Source organism: Propithecus coquereli, unplaced genomic scaffold (assembly GCF_000956105.1).
Source record: "Propithecus coquereli isolate 6110/MARCELLA unplaced genomic scaffold, Pcoq_1.0 Scaffold502, whole genome shotgun sequence".
In the NCBI taxonomy this organism is placed as follows: Eukaryota; Metazoa; Chordata; class Mammalia; order Primates; family Indriidae; genus Propithecus; species Propithecus coquereli.
Genome location: NW_012150864.1, coordinates 552497 through 573509, shown reverse-complemented (window position 1 = coordinate 573509; position 21013 = coordinate 552497). Strand labels below are relative to the sequence as shown.

Genomic DNA, 21013 nt, shown 5'->3' with positions numbered 1-21013 from the left:
GTATTTAACTCACGCTAATTTTGAGCCCGGGGCTTTGTGAAGCATATGTAACTCATGTGTCTCTTCACCCTGGGAGCCGTGTAAACTATTTTTCACATTGCATATAATTCAGGAACAGAAAACAATAAAAAATAACAGATTTTTCATTAAATTAGAAAGTATCATTTTGTTTTCGAAGTTTTTATTCTATTTTTGTAATGAAACACCGTGGCCCCAAGGAAAAAAATTTTTTTCCAGTGTAGCAGTCCATGTGTTAAGAAAATAAAGAAAGAAAGATAAATAAAAACAAGAAAGGTAATTATTTACCCATTTCGTCCAGTTCAGGGTTGTGGGTGGTGGGAGCCTCTCCAAGCAGCTCAGGGCCAAGGGGGGAACCACCCTGGGCAGGACGCCATCCCATCACACGGCAGGCTCACATGCACGCACGTCACTCAGATGGGGACCATGTAAACACACCAGTGAACCCAGACTGCACAGCTTTGGGACGCGAGAGGAAACCGGAGTACCGGAGAAAACTCACACAGACATGGGGAGAACATGCCAACCCCACACAGAGGGTGGCTCGAGCCAGAAAACAATTCTTTTTTTCTTCTCATCAACATTTTAACAAAATGATGTTGAATGAAACATTATTCAAGGACCTGCTGCATCATTAAAAACTATGAATACACTTTTAAATCAGAAGTCTCAGAAACCTTAAGGTTTTTAAGTCTATGGGTCCAAATTTTAACTAGGAGTCCATTTGATACGTTGTAAACTTATGGTTATTATTAATAGGAAAAATGTAAGTTTTGAGTAGAACATGGTGGTATAAAGTATCACCCCATCCTTTCCAGCCGCCCCCGCCCACAGCCCCTGCACAGAGGTGAAAGTGTACATGCTGGGTAGCCACGGAGACAGATCACGGCTGAGAACATACAAGCGGCCAGGAAGGGCTGGGGACCCAGAGACGCGCCTGGCACCAGACTCTCCCTAACAGCTGGAAAGTGGGGCCTGGCCACGCTGGTGTCTGGGCCTTTGTCACTAGAGGGTATGAAAAGGGGCCGGATAAAGGGAGAGGAGAAGAAATCAGAGCACTATCATGAGAAAAAAGAAAACACATCTCATAAACTTAAGGCCAGTGAATCAAAGACAGAAACCATTTGTTAAACTGAACACTCAGCCACATGCTTGCTGGATCAAGGGTAGCTAATTCTGGGTTCAACTATAACAGAAAAGGACAAAATGAAAGATGTCTGAAATGACAGAAGTATACCCTTGAAGAGTAAGTATAAAGTCAACATGTAACTTGGTATTTCAAGATACTTTTTCACTCTCTAGGCATAGACTACCTTCCTTCTCTCAGTACATCGTTGAGCATGTTCAAGGATGCCCTTGACAATGAGATGCAGGGCCCACACCAGTTGAAGTGACTTGTCTATCACAAGATGCAGCCAGCCCTGGCAGAGTCTAGGGTAGGAAAAAACAGGGATGACTCAAAACTCTGGGGACTCTGATGAGACAGAGTCACATAGGTGTAGAGATGGCCAAAAAATGATACAATAACCTGCATCTGACCCCTAGCACTCCGGACCCCAGCAAAGGAGGATGCTTTCTCTTATGATGGGGTCACCGTGGAGGCAGCAACCACATTATTCCAAGTGTCCATGTGCACCCACCCAGGCACAAGCAAATCTCTACCAAGAAGGATGCCCCACAAATTCATACCAAAAGTTAGTCACTAGTTGATCCCCTTGTATAATTCAGGTGCCAAACGGCTTCCAAATTTTTCTTTAAATCTTTGTTTTTAAGTTTTATGGAAATTATAAACAGTGTCTTAGAGGAAAAAAGAAGAAATGTTGGCATTGTAGGGCAAATAAGCATCATGGTGAAAAAAAACCCATAAATGTAAGCTTAAAATAAAACTATATAAGAACTTAATCACTGAGGCTAAAAGCACAATGTTGCAATAAATATGTCTATTAGCAGCCAAAAATAACTACTAATTATGATGTGGATAAGTAGTGATGGATCGTTTGGAAAGAAGCCATTTTGACATAGAAATTGTTTCCAGAGCATCTACGCCATAGGAAACACTTTGACGGATACACAGGTGAGTAAGCTGCACGCCTTGCTCTCAAGGAATGTAAGGATTAGCAGAGATTTTAGTGATTTACAGCTCACTCTGCTGACAAAGTACGATAAGGGAAAAAAAAGCTAAAATCCAAGTTCTCTTCAGAGTAATGTGGCAACATTAAATCAGAATAGATGCTCAATGCTACCTCTTGCATTTGATATCTAATATCCAATATTTTATGTAAAAATTAGTGATTTCCAAACTGTAAGACAATTGTCCAGCATTATATATAGAAGAATTATTGTTTTACTATTGGATGGGAACCGCTTTCCTCTCTCCAAGATTTTGGACCTTCTCCAAGGCATTTAATGTAACATCCTCTGTTTCCATTTGCAGCCAGATCTATGAGCTCCTATATTCATCCTCTAATACCTGTTGCATAGATTGCACTACTTCGTGAGTACTCCTTGCTTGAATAGCCTGAGGGTATATGCTTTAGTTAAAAATAACACCAATTAAAATATATTATGACAATAACCGGCAGCAGTGGTAAAGCATTAAAAGAGTATCTAAAATACTGCAAGTATCTAGCAGCTGTGCCCCACTGTTTGAAGAGAGCTGTCTAAGAAGATTCAGATGCCTCAGAGGAAAGCAGGAAGGGAATTCTTAAGAGTCTCAAGGAGGAGTAGAGTTGGAAAACAATAAGCAGATGGTGAGGTAGCTCGAGAACACTTAACCCCACCCCCGTTTAGGGTTATGTCCACGTATAACACATCACGTGAGCTAGCAACTATTAATGACACTACCCGGGCTACGCTGCTAAATTTGGAGAAACATCTTGTGTGTCCAGCGTCCCTGTGTCTGGTCTCTACTGCACCCCCATGTCTGTGACTCCTAATTCCAAATGCTCACTGGACATCTCCACTTGGTATCTTACTAATACCTCAAATCACGTCCAAAACAAACTCCTAACTTTCCTGTCCAAACCTGATCCTACTCCTTTTCATGAATGCCACCTAGTTGTCCCACTTAGAAAACTCGAAGTCATCCCAGATTCACCCTCCTGAACTGAATGTGTCACCAATTCTGCCTGATTCTCAAATCCAACCCCTTCCTTCCCTACCATGCCCTGGACTGGGTACTCATCACCCACGATTTAGATTAGACAAAATAATCCATATAAAACAGTTTAGCAAGGTACCTGGCACACAAAAAACATGCAAATGTCAGCCATCATTATGAAAAATATTTTTGGAGCCAATATGGCATGATAACTAAGACTATTATTTGCGATCAATCAGCCTTTGTTAAAATCTTGGTTCTATTACATACAATCAGTGTGATTCTTGGCAAAATCTGAAACCTCAGTTTCCAAAGTATAAAATATCAATAAATAATAATACCTGCTATAAGGCTGTAGTGAGATTTATATGAAACAATGCATTTAAAAGTGTATGTCAGTGCCTGGCACATAAGTGGTCAATAAATATTAGCTATTATCATTATTGTTAAATTATTGGATTAGACTTCTAATAAATCCTTTGCCACTTCATTTCTTCTACCCAAATTCCACACAATCCCAGTAGCTATTTTTCTGAAATACTAATCTGATCATGTGACTTATTCTCTTTCTTATAATAAATGGTAGAATAAAACCCCAATGTGATATGACATAAAGCCCTTCTTTATACCAGCACTACCTACCTTTCCATGTCTTGCCCAGCTCAGTTTTCAGCTTGCACCTCACTGCTCTATTTGTTCCCCAAACAGCCCATGCTTTCTCCTGTATCCTGGTCTGATTGCTTGTCCCACCTGGAATGTCCCTCCAAATCAACCTCTTTCTCTAGCACACCTAATCCCTTGATGACAACCTAAATTCCCTTCATGGATTCCTGAAAGTCATAAGTTCCCCGGGAGGACCATTCCTGATCCAGTCTCCTGTCCCTGCTAAGGCGGGGGCCTATCCTCTCTGATGGCACTCAATACATATATCTATTAAAATTCGTATTACTACCCTATTGGCCTTTTTGTTAACTGTCTCCCCATCTCTGCTGCAAGCTCCTTGAGAGCGGGCACTGTGCCTTGTTCATCTCTGCATCTTCATCTCCTAGAACTGTGTCAGGCACACAAATGGTGCTCAAGAGATGTTTTCTGCTAAAATGAATGAGAGCATAAGATGTGCTTTGTAAAGTGTAAGCAGAAATCATAAGACCTTCCTTCAGAGGGGAATGCTACCCAGAGATCAGTGATAATGAGAAGAAGAGTAGAATTCATTTAACCCAATTTCAAAGAATCCCAGTTTTAGAGCTTTTGCGGGCTTCTGAGAGAACTGGACCACTTTATAGATGAGGAAGCTAAGGCAACTGAGAGGCTCAATGGTTTTCCCACAGTTGCCCCAGGAAGTGTGACTCTCCAGGACCAGATCTCACTCTGCTCTGACGTTGCTACTATGCTGCCTGTGTTACAGTATGATTAGTCAGCGAGAGTTCTTTTTTGTGAAAACCAAAAACAAATGGCCATGAAAGCACTTTGAAAATGAAAGTTATTATCTACTTAATGCATATCCCTTGTCATCAAGTGTGCTCCCAAAACTCAAAATGTGTTCTAAGGAAGACTAATAATTCTTCCTGAGACTTCGAGGAGGACTCTACAATCAAATAACTCAGGGATATCCTGCCTACCCCACAGGCCTTCTAGAATTGACTTCCGTATTAAGCGTTCTCAGAAGATCAGTAGTAACCTGTTTAAAAATTCATTCCATATAGCCTTGGGAAAAATAATTTAAACAGAGATCTTTTTTTGGGGGGGAGTATTACTTGTTACAACATCAGTCAATCAACAAAACCTAGGATGGGGAGAAGCTGATATAAGTCCTTTCTCCTTCATATGGACATGTGACCATCAGAAGTGGAATGCAGGCTTTGATGGGCCACCCAACTTCTGTCTGGAGCTAATGTTTCACTCAGTGAATTCTCCTTCTAGAACTGCGGTCCCCAGCTCCCGGGCTGCAGACTGGTGTGGGTCCTTGGCCTGTTAGGGACAGGTCCACAGAGCTCCGCTGCCTGCCACCACCCCCCGACCCAGTCCATGGAAAAATTGTCTTCCATGAAACCTGTCCCTGGTGCCAAAAAGGTTGAGGACCGCTGTCTAGACCACATTAAGGAAAAGAATTAAGCCAGTCTTTATAAGCAGCATTTTCCATACGAAGGAGGCAACATAGGCCAAATCATACAGTCTTGGGTAAGAGGCAGAGCTCACTCATTTATTCAACAAATTTATATGCATTTAAAAAAATCAGCTAACATAGAGAAAGCCCTGACACATAAGTGGTCAATAGCTATTATCATTATTGAAATAGTATGTAACTTCTTGTGTTCAAATCCTAAACCAATAATAAAAGAAACACCTGAGTGGCTCTATTTTCTGACTGAACTGTTAAAAATACTTAAGGTTAATACTGGAGCAGTTAATTATGAGCTCTATGAGTCTTCAGAAGTTAAATTCTCTGAGCCTTACTTCTTTGAAAATGTAAAACAGAGTTAATGGAGTTACTGACATTGATCATATCTGTGTTGGAGGTTACAAAGAGGTAATATGCCTAAAATGCTTAGCACAGAGCCTTCGTCATTAAGAAGTGATAGTAGTTAGTTGCCATTATTCCATTGAATACATGAACTCTAATTAGTGAAACCAACGCTCTACCACTGGTCATGTAGTTCAAAGGCAATAAAAGACAGTGGACAAAAGTCAGGGCTCAGTAGAAACACAGAACAGAGTACGTATCCTGCCCTGTTGTTTACTAGGCATATGACCTTGGGCAAGGTATTATATTTAACCTCGCCTATCTAATAAAGTACCTGCCTTAGAGAGTTGTCATGAGAATTAAAATTACACACCTGGCATATAAAAGGCATAAATACATTTTAGCTTAAAAATCAATTTCACTGATTTTTATTATTATGACTAATTTTTCATTATTATTAAGATTTTCATTGTTTCATCATGTATTAACATCTTTATAATCAATGTTACACATCCATATTGAAACTGTGAGAATAAATTCTTAGAAATGGAACTGCCAGGTCAAAAGACATGCCATAAAAAAAAAAAAGAATACTCATTGAAAGGCTTTTGCCAAATTGCTCTCCAGAAAAGTTGCCCTACCAACAATGCATGAAAGGGGTCCACTCCCCCCAGCTTTGCCAGTGCTAGGTATTATGGTCTTTTTTCTTAATGTCTTTGAACATTTGGAGGAAAAATGACAGCACCTCCCTTTTGATTTTACTTACTATTCTTTGATTATTCGTGAGGATAAGCATTTTTCACATTTATTACCCATCTATAGTTCCTCTTTGGCTAATTTTCTCTTCATATGTTCTACCGATTTTTTATTTAACCAACTGATTTTCATCTAGTTTAATTATTGAACTCTTTGTGTCTTGGTTCACTTTCACTAAATATGCTGTAAAAATGGTGTTTTTTTAAACATAGAAGTTTTATGTATTTATGAGGTCAAATATTTCAGTCTCTATGGTTTCTGCCTTTGGGGTAATTATTATAAAGACCTTGTCTACACAAGACTGGAGACCAAGTCTACTGTGTTTTATTTCAGGACTTTAGCACATGTCTTTGTATACATATTTAAATCTTTACTAAATCTGGAATTGGGAAGGAGGGACTCAAGTGTGAGGTTGAGAATTGTTTTCTACGTATCTGGCCGGTTTTTCCAATACCCCTTGTCAGACGATCCATTCCCTCTCCACTAATCCCAAAATCTGCCTTATGATATATCCATGGGTCCCCTTGGCTCGGACCTGGGGCAAGGAGCGTGGTGATGGAGAGCAGGCACAGGCTGCACACACTGCCCTACTGCTCTCTCCCGCCCCCTGCACTGGGTCATTTCTTTGCCTTGCACAGCTGAGCCCAGACATCAGCCCCACGGCCTCCCATTGCCATGCGTTGCACATTGGAATGGCTACAAGTGCTGCTGCCCCACACAAGTCACAGGCAGTCCAGGGCCCATTTTTTGATAACCCTCCCCCTGCCTCCGCCACCACCCCTCGCCCCTTCCAGTGAGAGGGCTTCAGTGTGAGTCCATGAGTTCTACTCTTGGGACATGCTCTCCCGCAAGATGTGAGCTGGCTGCAGCCTCTTTTAAACAAGGTCTCAAGCTCACTCTATCTAACAATCTTCCTAGAAATCTCTAGCATGTAGGTGGCATTTATTCTTAGTTTCCATGAAGGCAGACATTTTTTCCTTGTAGATTCTGATTATCATCTCAATGGGAATTTAGGGGTGGGTGGAATGGAACACCTGTGTTCAAGTACCCATCTTGCCAGGAAGCCAAATGGCTTCGTAAATTAACACTCGAGCCTGTCATTCATGAATTCCAAGAACAACCTGTGCTTGGTAACATGCAATAAACAATTCATACACATTACCTTTGATTGCTGCTAAATATCCTCGGAGTTCTCGCTGAAGTCTGGTACCCTCCGCCTGAAAGACACACAAGCACAGAGATGCTAAACATTTAGTCTTTATTTTGCATGCAAACATGTAAGAAGCAAGAAGTCTCAAAGTTACTATTGCCAGAAGCTCATTCTTAAAAAAACATAAATACGTGGATACAGAATAAACAAGGTAATAGTGCCCATCTGTCTAGGTATTTGCAGAGATTTTACTCAGCTTTAAAAAGTAAAAAGAGAAGGCAAGATTTTGCTAAGTAGAAAATACAATCCATGATGCAGCCTCCTGTATATTCAATAACTATCAAGTATCTAGATTTTGACACATGGGTTACAATAGTAGGGAACTGATCACCACTGCCTAATATGGTAGCCACATGTGGCTGTAGAGCACTTGCAATGTGGCTGATCCAAATTGAGATGTACTGTAAGCATATTTTACATTTATGGTGTAAATGTATTTTATATAACAGATTCTAGAGACTTAGTAAAAAAAACTCATTAATATATTGTATATACATTACATGTTAAAATGATAACATTTTAGATATATTGAGTTAAATAAACTACATTGTTAAAATTAATCTCACCTATTTCTTTTCACCTTTTTTTAATGTGGCCACTAGAAAATTTTAAATTACATATGTAGTTTGCATTATATTTTTATTGGACTGCACTGAAATAGAGAAATTGTTAAACTGTAAATTTTTACATATGAATGCTTGTTTGGGTTTGAGGTCCCCTTAGAAACTCAGAGACTCTGAAACTAGGATTAGATTGCAAGGGGTTTAATTTGGAGTTAATCTAGGAAATGCCAAGGAGTGGAGAAGAGCCAGGGAAGGGAATAAAACCAATACAGGGGGCTTTACCATCAGGTTACCACTGCAGGAAAATGGGCTTCAGTCCCTCTGGGGGACTCTGGGAGACAGTGTCAATCAAACACCTTATAGATGCCCTAACAAAGGGGCACGGAAGGTGGGGTATTTATCTCCTGTCAATCATTGGTCTAGGGCTGCTCCTGAGGGACATTAATTCCCTAGTATGTTCACACAGGGACAGAGAGAGCTCCATAAACCAGAGAAAGCCCTCAGGCAAAGAGTTGCCAACGTTGGCAATTGCAAGTAAGTCTAGTGGCCTCAAAAGAGGCAGGTACAGGGGCACACCATGGGGCACCTACAGTATCTGCTGTAACACTACAACTAGAAAAAAAAAATACGTGCATTTTAACTGCATCATAATTTAACAAAATTGCAGAGAGCTCGCATACAGGACTCCACCCTGAGTTCAATAATAAGACAGCAACTACGATAGTCATATTCAATTCAGTAAGTATTTGTATTTTCCCAAAAAGTGGTGGTGGGGGAACCTCTTTCCTCAGTATATTACTGCCTAGTAGGAGAACTAAAATAACTAAGCAAAAAATTTGCACTGCAAGGCAGATTACATTTAGCATTGCAACAGTCATTCAAAAAGTATTTTGAAGTACAAAGTACAGACAAAATGCCCATCACATTTAAAGATGGATAGTGATTAATATAAAGAAACTCTGAAAAGAAATGCTTATTTTAAGACTATGCTGGACTCCAAAAGGGATTCTGGATGAGGATATTTTGCACATAGCACTTACATCACTCAGGTACAGTGACATTATTGCTATGAAATCTATGCAACGCTCAGGTGAGCGTTTTTGTATCTGAGTTAAGCCCAAGTTATTTTTGCAGCTCTGTCCGATTAGATAAAAGCATAGGGTTAATTCATTTGCTGGCTCATATGAACATCAACCAGCATGGGTCCACTCAAAATGGCAAAACAGAAATCATCGAATTTCTAAACAATTGACTCCGTTTCTAGTGTCTCTACACGATTTTAAATCCAAACTCTAGGTTGCCCTTGTCTTGCTGAGCTGGTCAGAAATATAATGTGATAGAAAACTGCTGTGAGCTAAAGATGAAAAAACAAATCATTAGTGAAGTTCCAAAACAGCGGAGAACATCAGAAAACTATTTCCAGGGAGAGGACGGGGGAAATGAAGAGAAAACACTGATGATAAACACTTGAGTAAAAGCAGAGGATGAAAGATCCAGAGAAGTCAGGATGATGTCCTCTATAGAACCAAGAAAATACTTTGGAACAAAAGACGTGAGTCTCTCCCCTACTGAATATCTATTATATGATAAGCATATGTCACGTTCTGAGTAAATAAAAAGCTGAAAAGATATGGCTTTGGGAGATTTTGTTCTGGTCAATCTACACCTCCCTGCCAGATCTGTTCTGGAGGGAGGATCATTCTTTCTGCCTCAGCAACATCAGGCTTGGCTGTGGGCCTTGACTTGGCCAATGAAATGTGAGTGGAAGTGACATGTGTCGCTTCCGAGCTGAAGTTAGAAGAGCCATCTGAGTCCTGCCATTTCTTTTGCCCCAGCCAGGAGCCCTGTAATGTTCCAGACAGGGCTGGCTTCTTCAACAACCTGGATCCAGGTGTGAATGGACCACGAAGCACAGGCTCCATTCATATTTTCGTGAGTGAGAAACAAACCTCAGTTGTTGAAAGCTGCTGAGATGTTGCTACCACAGCATAGCCTTGCCTGAACCGCCTGATACAACGATTCACCATCAATTATGAAATGCGGGGATGCAGAGGAGGCTGAAATCTTATAACCACAAAAATCCCACTGGAGTTAGGGAATAGACAAGCACTGAAATCAGTTACAGAAACATTTCAGAAAGGAAATCAAATTGAAAGACTGAGGACCAAGTGGATGGTCAGCAAATGGAAGTTCAAGTGGTGGCCAAGTGATGGGAAGAGATAGAACGGTACTGAGAGACAGGAGTGAGGCTCCAGAATCATTTGTCCCAGCAGACAGCAGATCATATAGACAGAACAATATCTGAAATCAGGCATGTGATTTACCTGGACAGACCTGGACCCAAACCGAATCTAAAGCCTAAAGCCCTAAAAGGTACAATGAGGAGGGACTGAACCCACTAAGGCCACATTTCTCAAACTGGGTAAGTGTAGAACCTGGAGGCATTTTATGGTTTGTCTCGGGCTCATGACCAAAAAATAAACCTAAAACTCTCTGGAACATCAATTTATTGAGGTGGAGGGGAGCAAATGGAAGAGAAACCATTTTACAACCATTAATCCACCTGTTATAAAGTAGAATGAAAAACTGCAGAGAAATGAAACACAGAAATTCACAGATGCCTCCTGCTCTCAGTTCTCTGCTTTAGGACTCTGCTTTATTGTCCGTGGTCCTTCCATGGCAAAGCGTGAGAGGCACCGAGCTAAGGCCAGGCTCACGTCTCACCCAGAGGGATGCTTTCTCTCAGAAAATCGTACAAAGCCAGCCATGAAAACTGACAGTCTGAGCCACAGGACTGTTCAGAATATCTGGAAATAGCAAAAAAGTCGCAGAGAAGAGCATTCTTTTCCCAAATATTTAAGGTGTAAAGATGTCAAATTAAACCAACAATTAAGTCATTGCTTTTTCTTTCAGAATCAGAAAGAAGAACGAAATAATTCAGGCTCCAGCCCATACACTGGATTCATCTTGCCAAAGGCAAACATCGAAGGTTTTTAAAAAATGAAATAAGAAACCCAGAAGAGATTTTTGATAAGAGAAAGGAAGAAAGTTTCAAATTGTACGATAATGACTTACCTAAACGAGTCCAACTTAAGCAGATAAACTGGAAGCTAATTTATATGACTTTGTTCTTTTCCAATGATTAAAATTCTTAATTTTCCCCATGACTATTAAGTTTTCATAAATCATTCAGTAGTAACCATATTGAGTTTCATCTAAAATTCTGCCTGAATCAAAAAAGTAAAAGACCCTGGAGAGAAATTCTTCACCTGCAACATGCCATCGAGTGGTTTCTTCTGCACAAAACCTACTGCATAACAACATTTCCTTAACATCATTATTCTGCATAAATCACAGATGTTTCAAGTCAACACATTCTTACAGCATTGCTCAGATTTCACTGAATTTGAAGTTCTTTCCAAATTCCTCTGAAAATGATCATTTCAGTATTTCAGCTGTGAACTGTGTATTTTGTGTGTGTGTGTGTGTGTGTGTGTGTGTGTGCGCACACAAAAACAGATTCAAATTTCTACACCCTTGGGACTACACGCCTGTATTTTCTCTTCCGTTTCTTTATATCACTCTCTACAAGATAACACAAAATTATTATTCTATCACCTGATCACACTGTCTTCAGGGCCTATGGCAACAGGAGGGCAAGGGAGTCTATTATAATTAAATTACCTGCCTAGTAATACTCCTCTTTGGACAAGATCTAAGCAGCATCCACCACCTACATAATTTCTTGCCTTAGCATATAGCACAATAATACAGCTTTGGTGTTGGTCAAAGGTTCTTTATTTTTTCAGCTGAATCATTTATTAGCGTCAGGAGCTGCCACTTCTCAAGCCCAGCCAGCGCCCTACGCCTCACGTTCTTCCAACACAGGCTAGGGGAGTGGCTTGCTTTCCCTTCCTCATTAACGCTGTTCCCCTCACTTTCCCGCAGGGTCTCACACTCTCACGGGGCTGGGGAGACGAATGCAGTCTCTCCAGTTCCCTGTTTCCCAGCTGTCCTGAAAAACAAGCCAAAGTCATTTTGGGTCTCATCATGGATATATCAAAAATTAACAGCCACGCAAAAAGTACACATGGTTACAAAACCTTACAAAGGCCTGAGAATGACTGCCTCTACTAAAAACATCCTTTCATTCCCTTGCTGAATGGTACCTCGAAGCTGTTGATTCCTTCTCTTAATTCTGTGGGCACTACTCCTCCTATCTGCCCCTAAGGATTAAAATGAAGTTAAAAATCTAATTAAGTAGTTAGAGAAACAGTGCAGCAGGCACATCGGCAAGGAATATTTTAAAGATTGTTGTTACTCTATACAAAAAAATCACATCCATACCTAATTCAATGTGCTTCCAAATTGTTTTACATCAGGTTGGTTCTCAGTAATACCAATTCCTTAATTATTTGCATATATGTCTAGGGGTAGGGTGTGGGATGGAGGGAGGGGTTCCCAGACAGGCTGGGCTCTTGGACAGCTGGACAGCTCTCATTTGTGTCTCTTCAGCACCACGGACAGCCCCCAGGCACCTATTGAGGGGTTTTTAAATTTTTTATTTATTTTGATTTTTTGTTTGTTTGTTTGTTTGTTTTGAGACAGGGTCTGTCTCTGTGGCCCAGGCTGGAGTGCAGTGATGCAATCATAGCTCTCTGTAATCTCAAATTCCTGGCCTCAAGAGATCCTCCTGCCTCAGCCTCCCACGTAGCTGGGATAACAGGCACATGCCACCATGACCATGCCTGGCTAATTTTTAAATTTTTTGTAGATATAGGAGTTGGCTATGTTGCCTAGACTACTCTTGAACTCTTGGTCCCAAGTGATCCTCCTGCCTTGGCCTCACAAAGTACTGTGATTACAGGCATGAGCCACTGCACCTGGCCCTCAAACATTTAAATAATTAATCTATGTAGTGTCAAAGGAGCAGCTGTAAGCACTACTGCATCAAAATTTCCTACTACATTCTGGTAAGAGCATAGAAGAGCTACAGACAGACTTTTTCATAGTGAGCCAAGTCTCTGATAAGAATAGCCACCACAGACTTAGATGCCAGAAGAGGGTCTCCAAATCCTAGAGCTACAGCAAACAGTCTCCAGGTGTTGAGCTTAAAAACAGGGCTGAATTAAGGTGTGATGAATGACATTTGAAAATTAGTGGGTCAAACTGATTATTGTTTGGATACACTAAATCCTGAAGCATTAACAATTATATTTAATACTTACGCCTACGACTTCAAGAGTTAATATAGAGGTATAATTTTGTTAGCTTACCTTTAACCCAGTTACTTCTGCCCAGAAGAAAGAAGCTATGGTCGAGGCATTAATTTAATTGAATTAAATGGACAAAATACATCGAAGGAATCAATTAGGGAAGCAGCAACCACTGTACAATTTAGGGGCACCATTCCTACATGCTACCTTGTGCACGACGCCCCTGGGCAGGGCTGTGTATCCTTCCGGCCCTGACTGCACTTGCAAAGCCAAAACCAGTGGATTTCATTAGTAAAGTTATGTGGATCTGGCAATTTCTTTAAGGCAACAGGTGTTTAAAACCCATTAAACAAGTAATAGCTTGTTGAATTGATATAATTATATGGTAAATGTAGTACTGATTTATCTTCATAGGTAACTTTTCTTATAAAAAGGGCAAGAATGACAGGAGAATGAAAACACCACATACATTATAGAAAATGTTTTCATCAAGTTGCCACTATAACTCAGAAATTAACTGTGAGTTGACATTTTAAAAAGGACTCGTGGAAAAAGCAAGCAGCACTAACAGATGTATGAAAAGTGAATCTGAGGAGACAGAACTTCACAAAGCTGAGATTTCACAAAGGTAAGTCCTATCATCTCATCTGTGATCATGAGCTCACAGAAGTTCCCATAGTTACATTATTATTTTTGGCCTTTGCTGACATTTTTCTCTTGAAAATGGCTCAAATAATGTATCAAAATTAAAATGGGCTCAATTTCTCAGAGTTCAGACAAGTTAACTCGATCTTGAAAGCAATGTTAATAAATTTGCTTCTCATTTTTGATGCTTAGAAGAAAATTAGATTATCAAGTAGACGAGATTTAATGAGGCCACAATCAGCACCTTGATTAACAGATGACTAATAAGACATAATATGTGAATCCACTTATGATCAAAGGCGTTAAGCTACTGAGCACTACAGACGCTCTTGGTTTGTTAAGAAATAGCGCTCTCCCTATGACAAGTTCAAGGGCTGTTAAATTGGAAGATGGAAGTTTTTCAAAAGTAAAATCATCAGGATGTCTGAAATGTACATTTCCGTTTCCTTGCTTTGAGTTCTTTGTAGCAATAGGAACTGTCATTAAGAACTCAGCACTTATTTCATAAAACAATTTCTCTGATTTTTTGGATTTCCTCTTCACAGATATAATTAGTAGGGAAGATGAAAGAGGGAGAGGAAATGAGTGAATGGTTGAATCATATTCCTGGGATGATGGGGGTTAGTGCACAGAACAGAGAGGGACATCAAGCAGAACATCTCAGTTTCCACAATTTTATCCAAGGCTAATGGCCCAATTTCCAACTATCCCCGTCATCAACACCAAGAATATCTATAATCTGAAAACAAAATCTAATATGTTTTCTACCTTTCAACAAAACAAAATTAGAAAGCTAGCTAATAATCACATATACCGTTGCTCCATTTATTTACTTTAAGCCAATTAACTTGAGTTTATAAAGGTCTCCATTCAGATCTTGTGGAAAAACTAACCCATTGCATGTGCAAGCGGATAGAACTGCCTACTTAGAACTATGAAACCATCAAAGTACGCAGACTGGATGCAACTGTAAGATATACTTTATTGTCTTGAGTTTGTGCCCCATGAAAAGCCACTCAGTTTTTTCGTGTGTGTGTGTGTGTGTGTGAGAGAGAGAGAGAGACAGAGAGAGAGAGAAAGAGAAGAGATCTGACTTATACAGTACATTATGGGCATCATTTAAATATCTTTTCAACCTTCGCTTTACTAGCTAGAGCACAGTGTTTAATATATTGGCAGAAGGGGTACAGGGGTGGGGTGGGGAGCTGACCCAAACACCAAGGGAAACTTTATAGGAGTCCCACCTTGACAACTCTTTCTGTAGCTTATTGTTCAGGGTCCTCTTCTGCGGGTATAGATGCCAACTCTACCTACAATGTTCTCTCATGACCAATTGGGCAGGATGTACAGGTGTTAGAAAATCAACTGCTACATCAAGGTACAGAGATGCATTAACGTGAGCGAAGGAAGTGCCCCAGCTATCATTACTGCAGGCACAATGTAACATTCACACTGCTTCTGAAACTGTCATTTATGATGTCTGTTATTAGTTTGCCTGGGCTGCCATAATAAAATACCACAGACTGGGTGGCATAAAAAAAACAGACTCATTTCCTGACAATTCTGGAGACTAGAAATCCGAGATCAAAGTATAGGCAGGGTTGGTTTTCCCTGGAGCCTCTCTCCTTGCTTTGCCGATGACCTTCTCCCTGCGTCCTCACATGGCCTTCTGTCTGTGTGTGTGTCCCTGTTGTCTCTCCCTCTTCTTATATGGACACCATTCCTGTTGGATTAAGTCTCACTCACATGACCTCATTTAACTTTAATTATCTCCTTAAAGGCCCTATCACCAAACACAATCACATTTGGAGGTACTGGGGGTTAGGACTTTAAGATAGGAATTTGGGGAAATGCAATTCAATACATGATTAAACAACGTCCTCAAAGGAACCCTTGGATATGGCAATATGACCACGAAGTCTAACATTCACTGAGTAGTCACTTTATTCCAGGAACTGTCCTAAGTTTCACAACTCTGATGATTCATAATCCTCACGACAACTCCACGAGTTTGGCACATTTTTCCAAATGAGAAAACGGAGGCATAGTGGCTGAGACCTTGCCCCAAGTCACACATCTAACAGATTGAAAGCCAGAATCCGAATCCAGATAGTGCAATTATGTAAGTCCTATAACCTGCCTCAAGAGCCCACCTGCTTGCCCTCTGCTCTCTCCCACCTCTGTGTCCCAGGCTGCAAAGACAGCGATGCCAGAAGATGAAGGATGAGGTTGTCCAACAAGAAGCTTGATCCTTGGACTTCAACAAGGATATTTTAACTAAAGGCACCATTCTCCATGCTCTCAGGACACAGTTTTCATACACAAATAAAAATACGAATTGTTCACCAGTTTTTCTCCAAAGCTCACAACCCCATAGGGTTTATTCCATGTGATTCACATTGCACAGTGGTTAAGTCTGCGGGGCTCGAGCATCACACCATCTGGATCAAAATCTGAGCTCTGCCACATCTACTGTGCAACCTGGTGCAAGTTACTCAACCTCTTTCTAAGCCTCTGAATCCTCATCTGTAGAATGAGTACTCACTTCCTTGCACTATCTGGAAGGTTGAGGGAGACACTCTATGTAAAGTATCTGCTGAGTACCTGGCGCTTACCACATGTTCAGTAAATGCTGGATGTCACTATTATCATTCCACCCAATACCTTTCAAATGATAAACTGTGCAAACAGAAGGTGTTTCATAAATGTTTGATGAAGCTAAGTTCTGCTACATGTCACATTGCAAAGGAATATCTTCATGAGGGATATACAAAACCTCCCTGAAACAAGTTACTTAGAATTTATGCTTCCTTGTTTTGTATTTGTATCTCTAAGTTCCAAATACACAACTAAGATTTTCAGAATTTTTTTATACCCTTAAATGTTGCAGTAATAGAAGGCTCCAGAGTGCACAATAATAATTTATGAAGATCTATAAGAACCACTTAACAATGGATATGAGAAAAATCAAGCCAATATGTAAATTACTGCCTGAGGGAACAAAAAAACATGAATACCAATGGCCAAAAGAATAATCAAGTTCATTGCTAAAATGAAAGTTTTTAAGACATATACTCAGTTTTGTCATATGTAAAGCAGAATTATAATTATAGATTGCTATCAGAATCAAGTAGACAGTGTACAAAACACTTTATAAATGCCAAAGCTCTACTTGAAGAAAGTCTTAATAATAAAAATACTTTATCACTGCATTTGCCTAAGCCAGTTTAATGGGGGTTGGTAATTTGGAAATATTTAAAGCTTCTCAGAAGATTTTTATAATTAATCAGGTTTGGGAACATATTCAAGTAGATGTGCAATTAAGGAAACCATCGTATTTACTGTATCTCATGTTTGCATCCAAGTTGTTAACATCATAGGATGTCTTTTTAGAGACACAAGTCAAATGTGTCTGATTCAGAAGTCTAGAGTAGGACCCAGGAAACTTTATTTTTAAAATGCCTCCAGATGATGGCTACTGAGAACCTCAACTATAATTTTTCACTTTGTCTATCACTTAATGGGCACTGAGTGTGTTCATGGACACTCTAATATGTAGCTCTAGTATGAAATTGCAGAAAAAAAAAAAAAAGCACTTAAAAACATGTCTGGCTCCAGGATTCAGTCAGTCACCATAAGAGATTCCTCCTAACACATCTCCTTCATTCAGATTGCTACCCACATGGCAAAGTCAACAATGGCAATTACAAAGTGACTTATGAGAGAGAATCACCATCGATGGAACCAATAAAACTGATGCAAATCTGATAATCAACTGCAGCTCATTTATGCAGATGTTCAAAACTGTTTCAGGCAGTCTCCCTGGGCTGGGATGAGAAATATGCCTAATTCTCTGCATCCCATTACCAGAACCATACAGTCAACCTGGGGATCATTCAGAGAGGAGCATTCACGCTAGATAACGAGCTTACTTCACAAGGGGAAGTGGAAAATAGATGGAATTGCTTTAAATGAATGCCGAGGAATGGAATACTAAACCCTTCCCAGATGGCACGGTTAATTAATATTATAAGGCAAGATACAATTAAAAGTGGATAACAGAGTAGGATAGATAAAAGGAAACCTTCAGAGAAATAACACTCCTATAGATTCCTATAGGAGTGATTTCTTAAATTGGGAACAGGCTCCATAGGAAATGGCACAAACAGGGATGCCTGGAACATCTACAGCTTGACTGGGTCAAATTTTTGTTCAGTTTCAACTAAAGTTTTTGATTTGGATAGGCCAGAAAGAGTTATTCTTACTGATGGAATAAAAAGATTAGTAGATGAACAGGTTCTCCAACAAATGTAACAAGTTTTTGTTTTCATTCTCCTATCTGGCACCATGGACAGCAACACCCTAATGGTCACATGAAGTAGGCAGACTCATTTGGCCAATGAGCAGAGGTTTGATGGAAACAAAATAAATAGAAAGACAATAGGTAAATGCAGAAAAGTTTGAAGAGCAAGGGCCAATACATTGCACTGATACCTGCAGGTTTCCACTATCTACTCCCTCCCACAGAAGTCGATTGTATTAGCCATCATGGTGAGTTATACTTACTAAAAAAAGGACTCTAAGTCAAGATTATATAAAGAAAACATATCTTTTCCACAAAAAAAAAAAAAAAATTACAAAGGAGAGTGGCAGTCTTACCTAAGAGCTTAGTGGCCAAATTCCTTTGGTCTCTGGCCATATAGTGAATACAACTACACATAAATCAGTTAAAGCAAGAATCTCCTAGCCAACCATGTAGCTATTTCACAACTATTTAGCACACTGCGTGAGCAGCTTTACAAGGCGAGGGCTCCTGCACTAACAAACAGTAGCCACCCATTGAGCTCGGGGAGTCCAGCTGGAAAAGGCATTGTGGGAAGGTGTGGAAATCATTTTTTCTAAGAATACCAAGGGAGTTGAGAATATATTCATGTGCTAATGTTAAGTGACAAAACTAGGATATCAAAATATATCATGATTAGGGAAGTATAGTAACATAATCTAAAGATTCTGTATCTTTTTTCTACTACTTTAATTGCTCGAAAAAGAAAAAGAAGACTTTTGTACACTAGACCACAAGCTTGACAAAGAAAGGAATTATGTATGAATTGTTCATCATTTTTCCCAGTGCCTTGTACAATGCCTTGATTCAGTCGAGAATATTTTTGATAGACACTTATCCATAGGGAAGCTATTCTCCGCCTTTTACCTGTCAGCTTAGATGAAGTGTCTTACTCCTAGCTCAAGTCAGCCCTTCCTGCCGTGTACTGGATCCCATCTCCTCCTGCCTACTCAAGGGCACGGTCAGCTCTTCTCCCTTCCTCTGAAGAATCATCATATTCTCCTTCTGGATCAAATGAGTTCTCTTAGGATACATATATTTCTGCCATTTTAAGAACATATTCTCTTGACCCCCACTTCCTCTCTCAGCTATGGTCTTATTTCTTTGACCTTCTTTGAAGCAAAACTTGAAACTTGCTGTCTCCAAGCCTCCAGATACCACTCCCCATGCTCTGTTGATTCCATAGCTCTCATCATTGTCTACCAGAGAGTACAATCTACCTATTTATTGTGTTCTATGTATTGTCTGCCTCCTTGTTTTGGAATGTGAGATCCACACTTGCAATGACCTTTGTCTGTCTGTTCACTGAAGTTTACCGAAGGCCTAGACCAATTCTTAGCATGTAGAAGACACTCAATAAGCACATGGCAAATGGATGCCTCAGTAATTACATACTCTTGCTCTCAATGAGCCTGCATATGACATCATCTATCAAATAACCTAAAAACTTCCTTTAAAGTTGATATTAAAATAAAACACTTTAAATGTTGCAAAATATTCGCACACTAAGATGGTTTTCAAAATTACAGAACTCCCATAGGAACTTATAGCTATAACTAAAAGAGTCCCTTCTGTGGTTTGAATGTCTCCACCAAAACTCATGTTGAAATTTAATTGCGCTTGTAACAGTGGTGAGAGGCAGGACCTTTAAGAGGTCATTAGGTCATGAGGGCTCCACCCTCATGAATAGATTAATGCCATTATTACGGGAGTGTGTTAGCCATCTTACAAGTGGGCTACTGATAAAAAGGGTAAGTTCAGGTCAATTTCCTCTGTCTTGTGCACTCGCTTCTGCCTTTTGCCCTTCCGCCATGGGATGGGCCTTACCAGATAGCTGAGCATATGCCGGTGCTATATCCTTGGACTTCCCAGCCTCCAGAACTGTGAGAAATAAATCTCTTTGCTGTATAGATTACCCCATCTGTGGTATTCTGTTATAGCAGCAGAAAACAGACTAAGACAGTATCTCTAGGTTAATTTTACTTGCAGAGATACAGATGTGTACAATTTGCTTATAACATACTGTACAATTATTTCATTTAAACTTTAGTGGAAACCCAATATAAATTCAGGCAACAAGACCCACAATTCCCTCAGAAGTTTCTCAGAAGCAATTAACTGATATCTCAATTAAATATATTAGTCTCTGTTGTGAAAGTATTATCAAAGAAGAATGACCTTACTCCAAAACACAATATATTTTTTAAAAAAATATTAAATTGTACAAATCGGAGAACCTAACTAGGATTCAAGAACAAGAAAAATATTCTTCTGAATAATTAAAATTACTTATTTTATTAAGTTTGTACAAGTGTGTAAAGCTCTTAGAAGACTGCAAATACTGTAAGTGCCAGCAGTTAGTTATGGGCACCATGGAACGAGGGCCGCTTTGGGAAGAGAAGGGCCAGGGCTTTGCTCTACTCTCCGTCCCCCACGTTAGAATCAAGCCCAGGCCACGTCAGACATTCTCTAAGGAATATTTTTCTGACAAAAATTAGAAGGAAAGGGGTAGAGCAGATGACAATAAAGAGGGGCTTTGATATTGAATGAGTTAGGAGGGACATAATATGCAAAGGACAAATAAAAGAATATGTGTAACAAAGAGGCAAGTCAAGCTGGGATGTACTTATTAAGCACCTAGCAAGTGCTAGAAGCCATAGAAATTTTTTTTAAATGACTAAGACAGTACGTCTTCCTTTAAA

At 39.8% G+C, this 21013-nt stretch overlaps 1 protein-coding gene across 2 annotated transcripts in view; it reads right to left on the bottom strand.

The window, feature by feature from the left end:
- AMPH (amphiphysin) overlaps positions 1 to 21013 on the bottom strand; it is a 248958-nt gene that overhangs the window by 100221 nt on the left and 127724 nt on the right. For both annotated transcript variants that reach the window (XM_012656466.1, XM_012656467.1), the window contains exon 3: positions 7498 to 7552. In XM_012656466.1, the coding sequence (XP_012511920.1) occupies positions 7498 to 7552 (55 nt within the window). The remainder of the gene's footprint in view (positions 1 to 7497; positions 7553 to 21013) is intronic.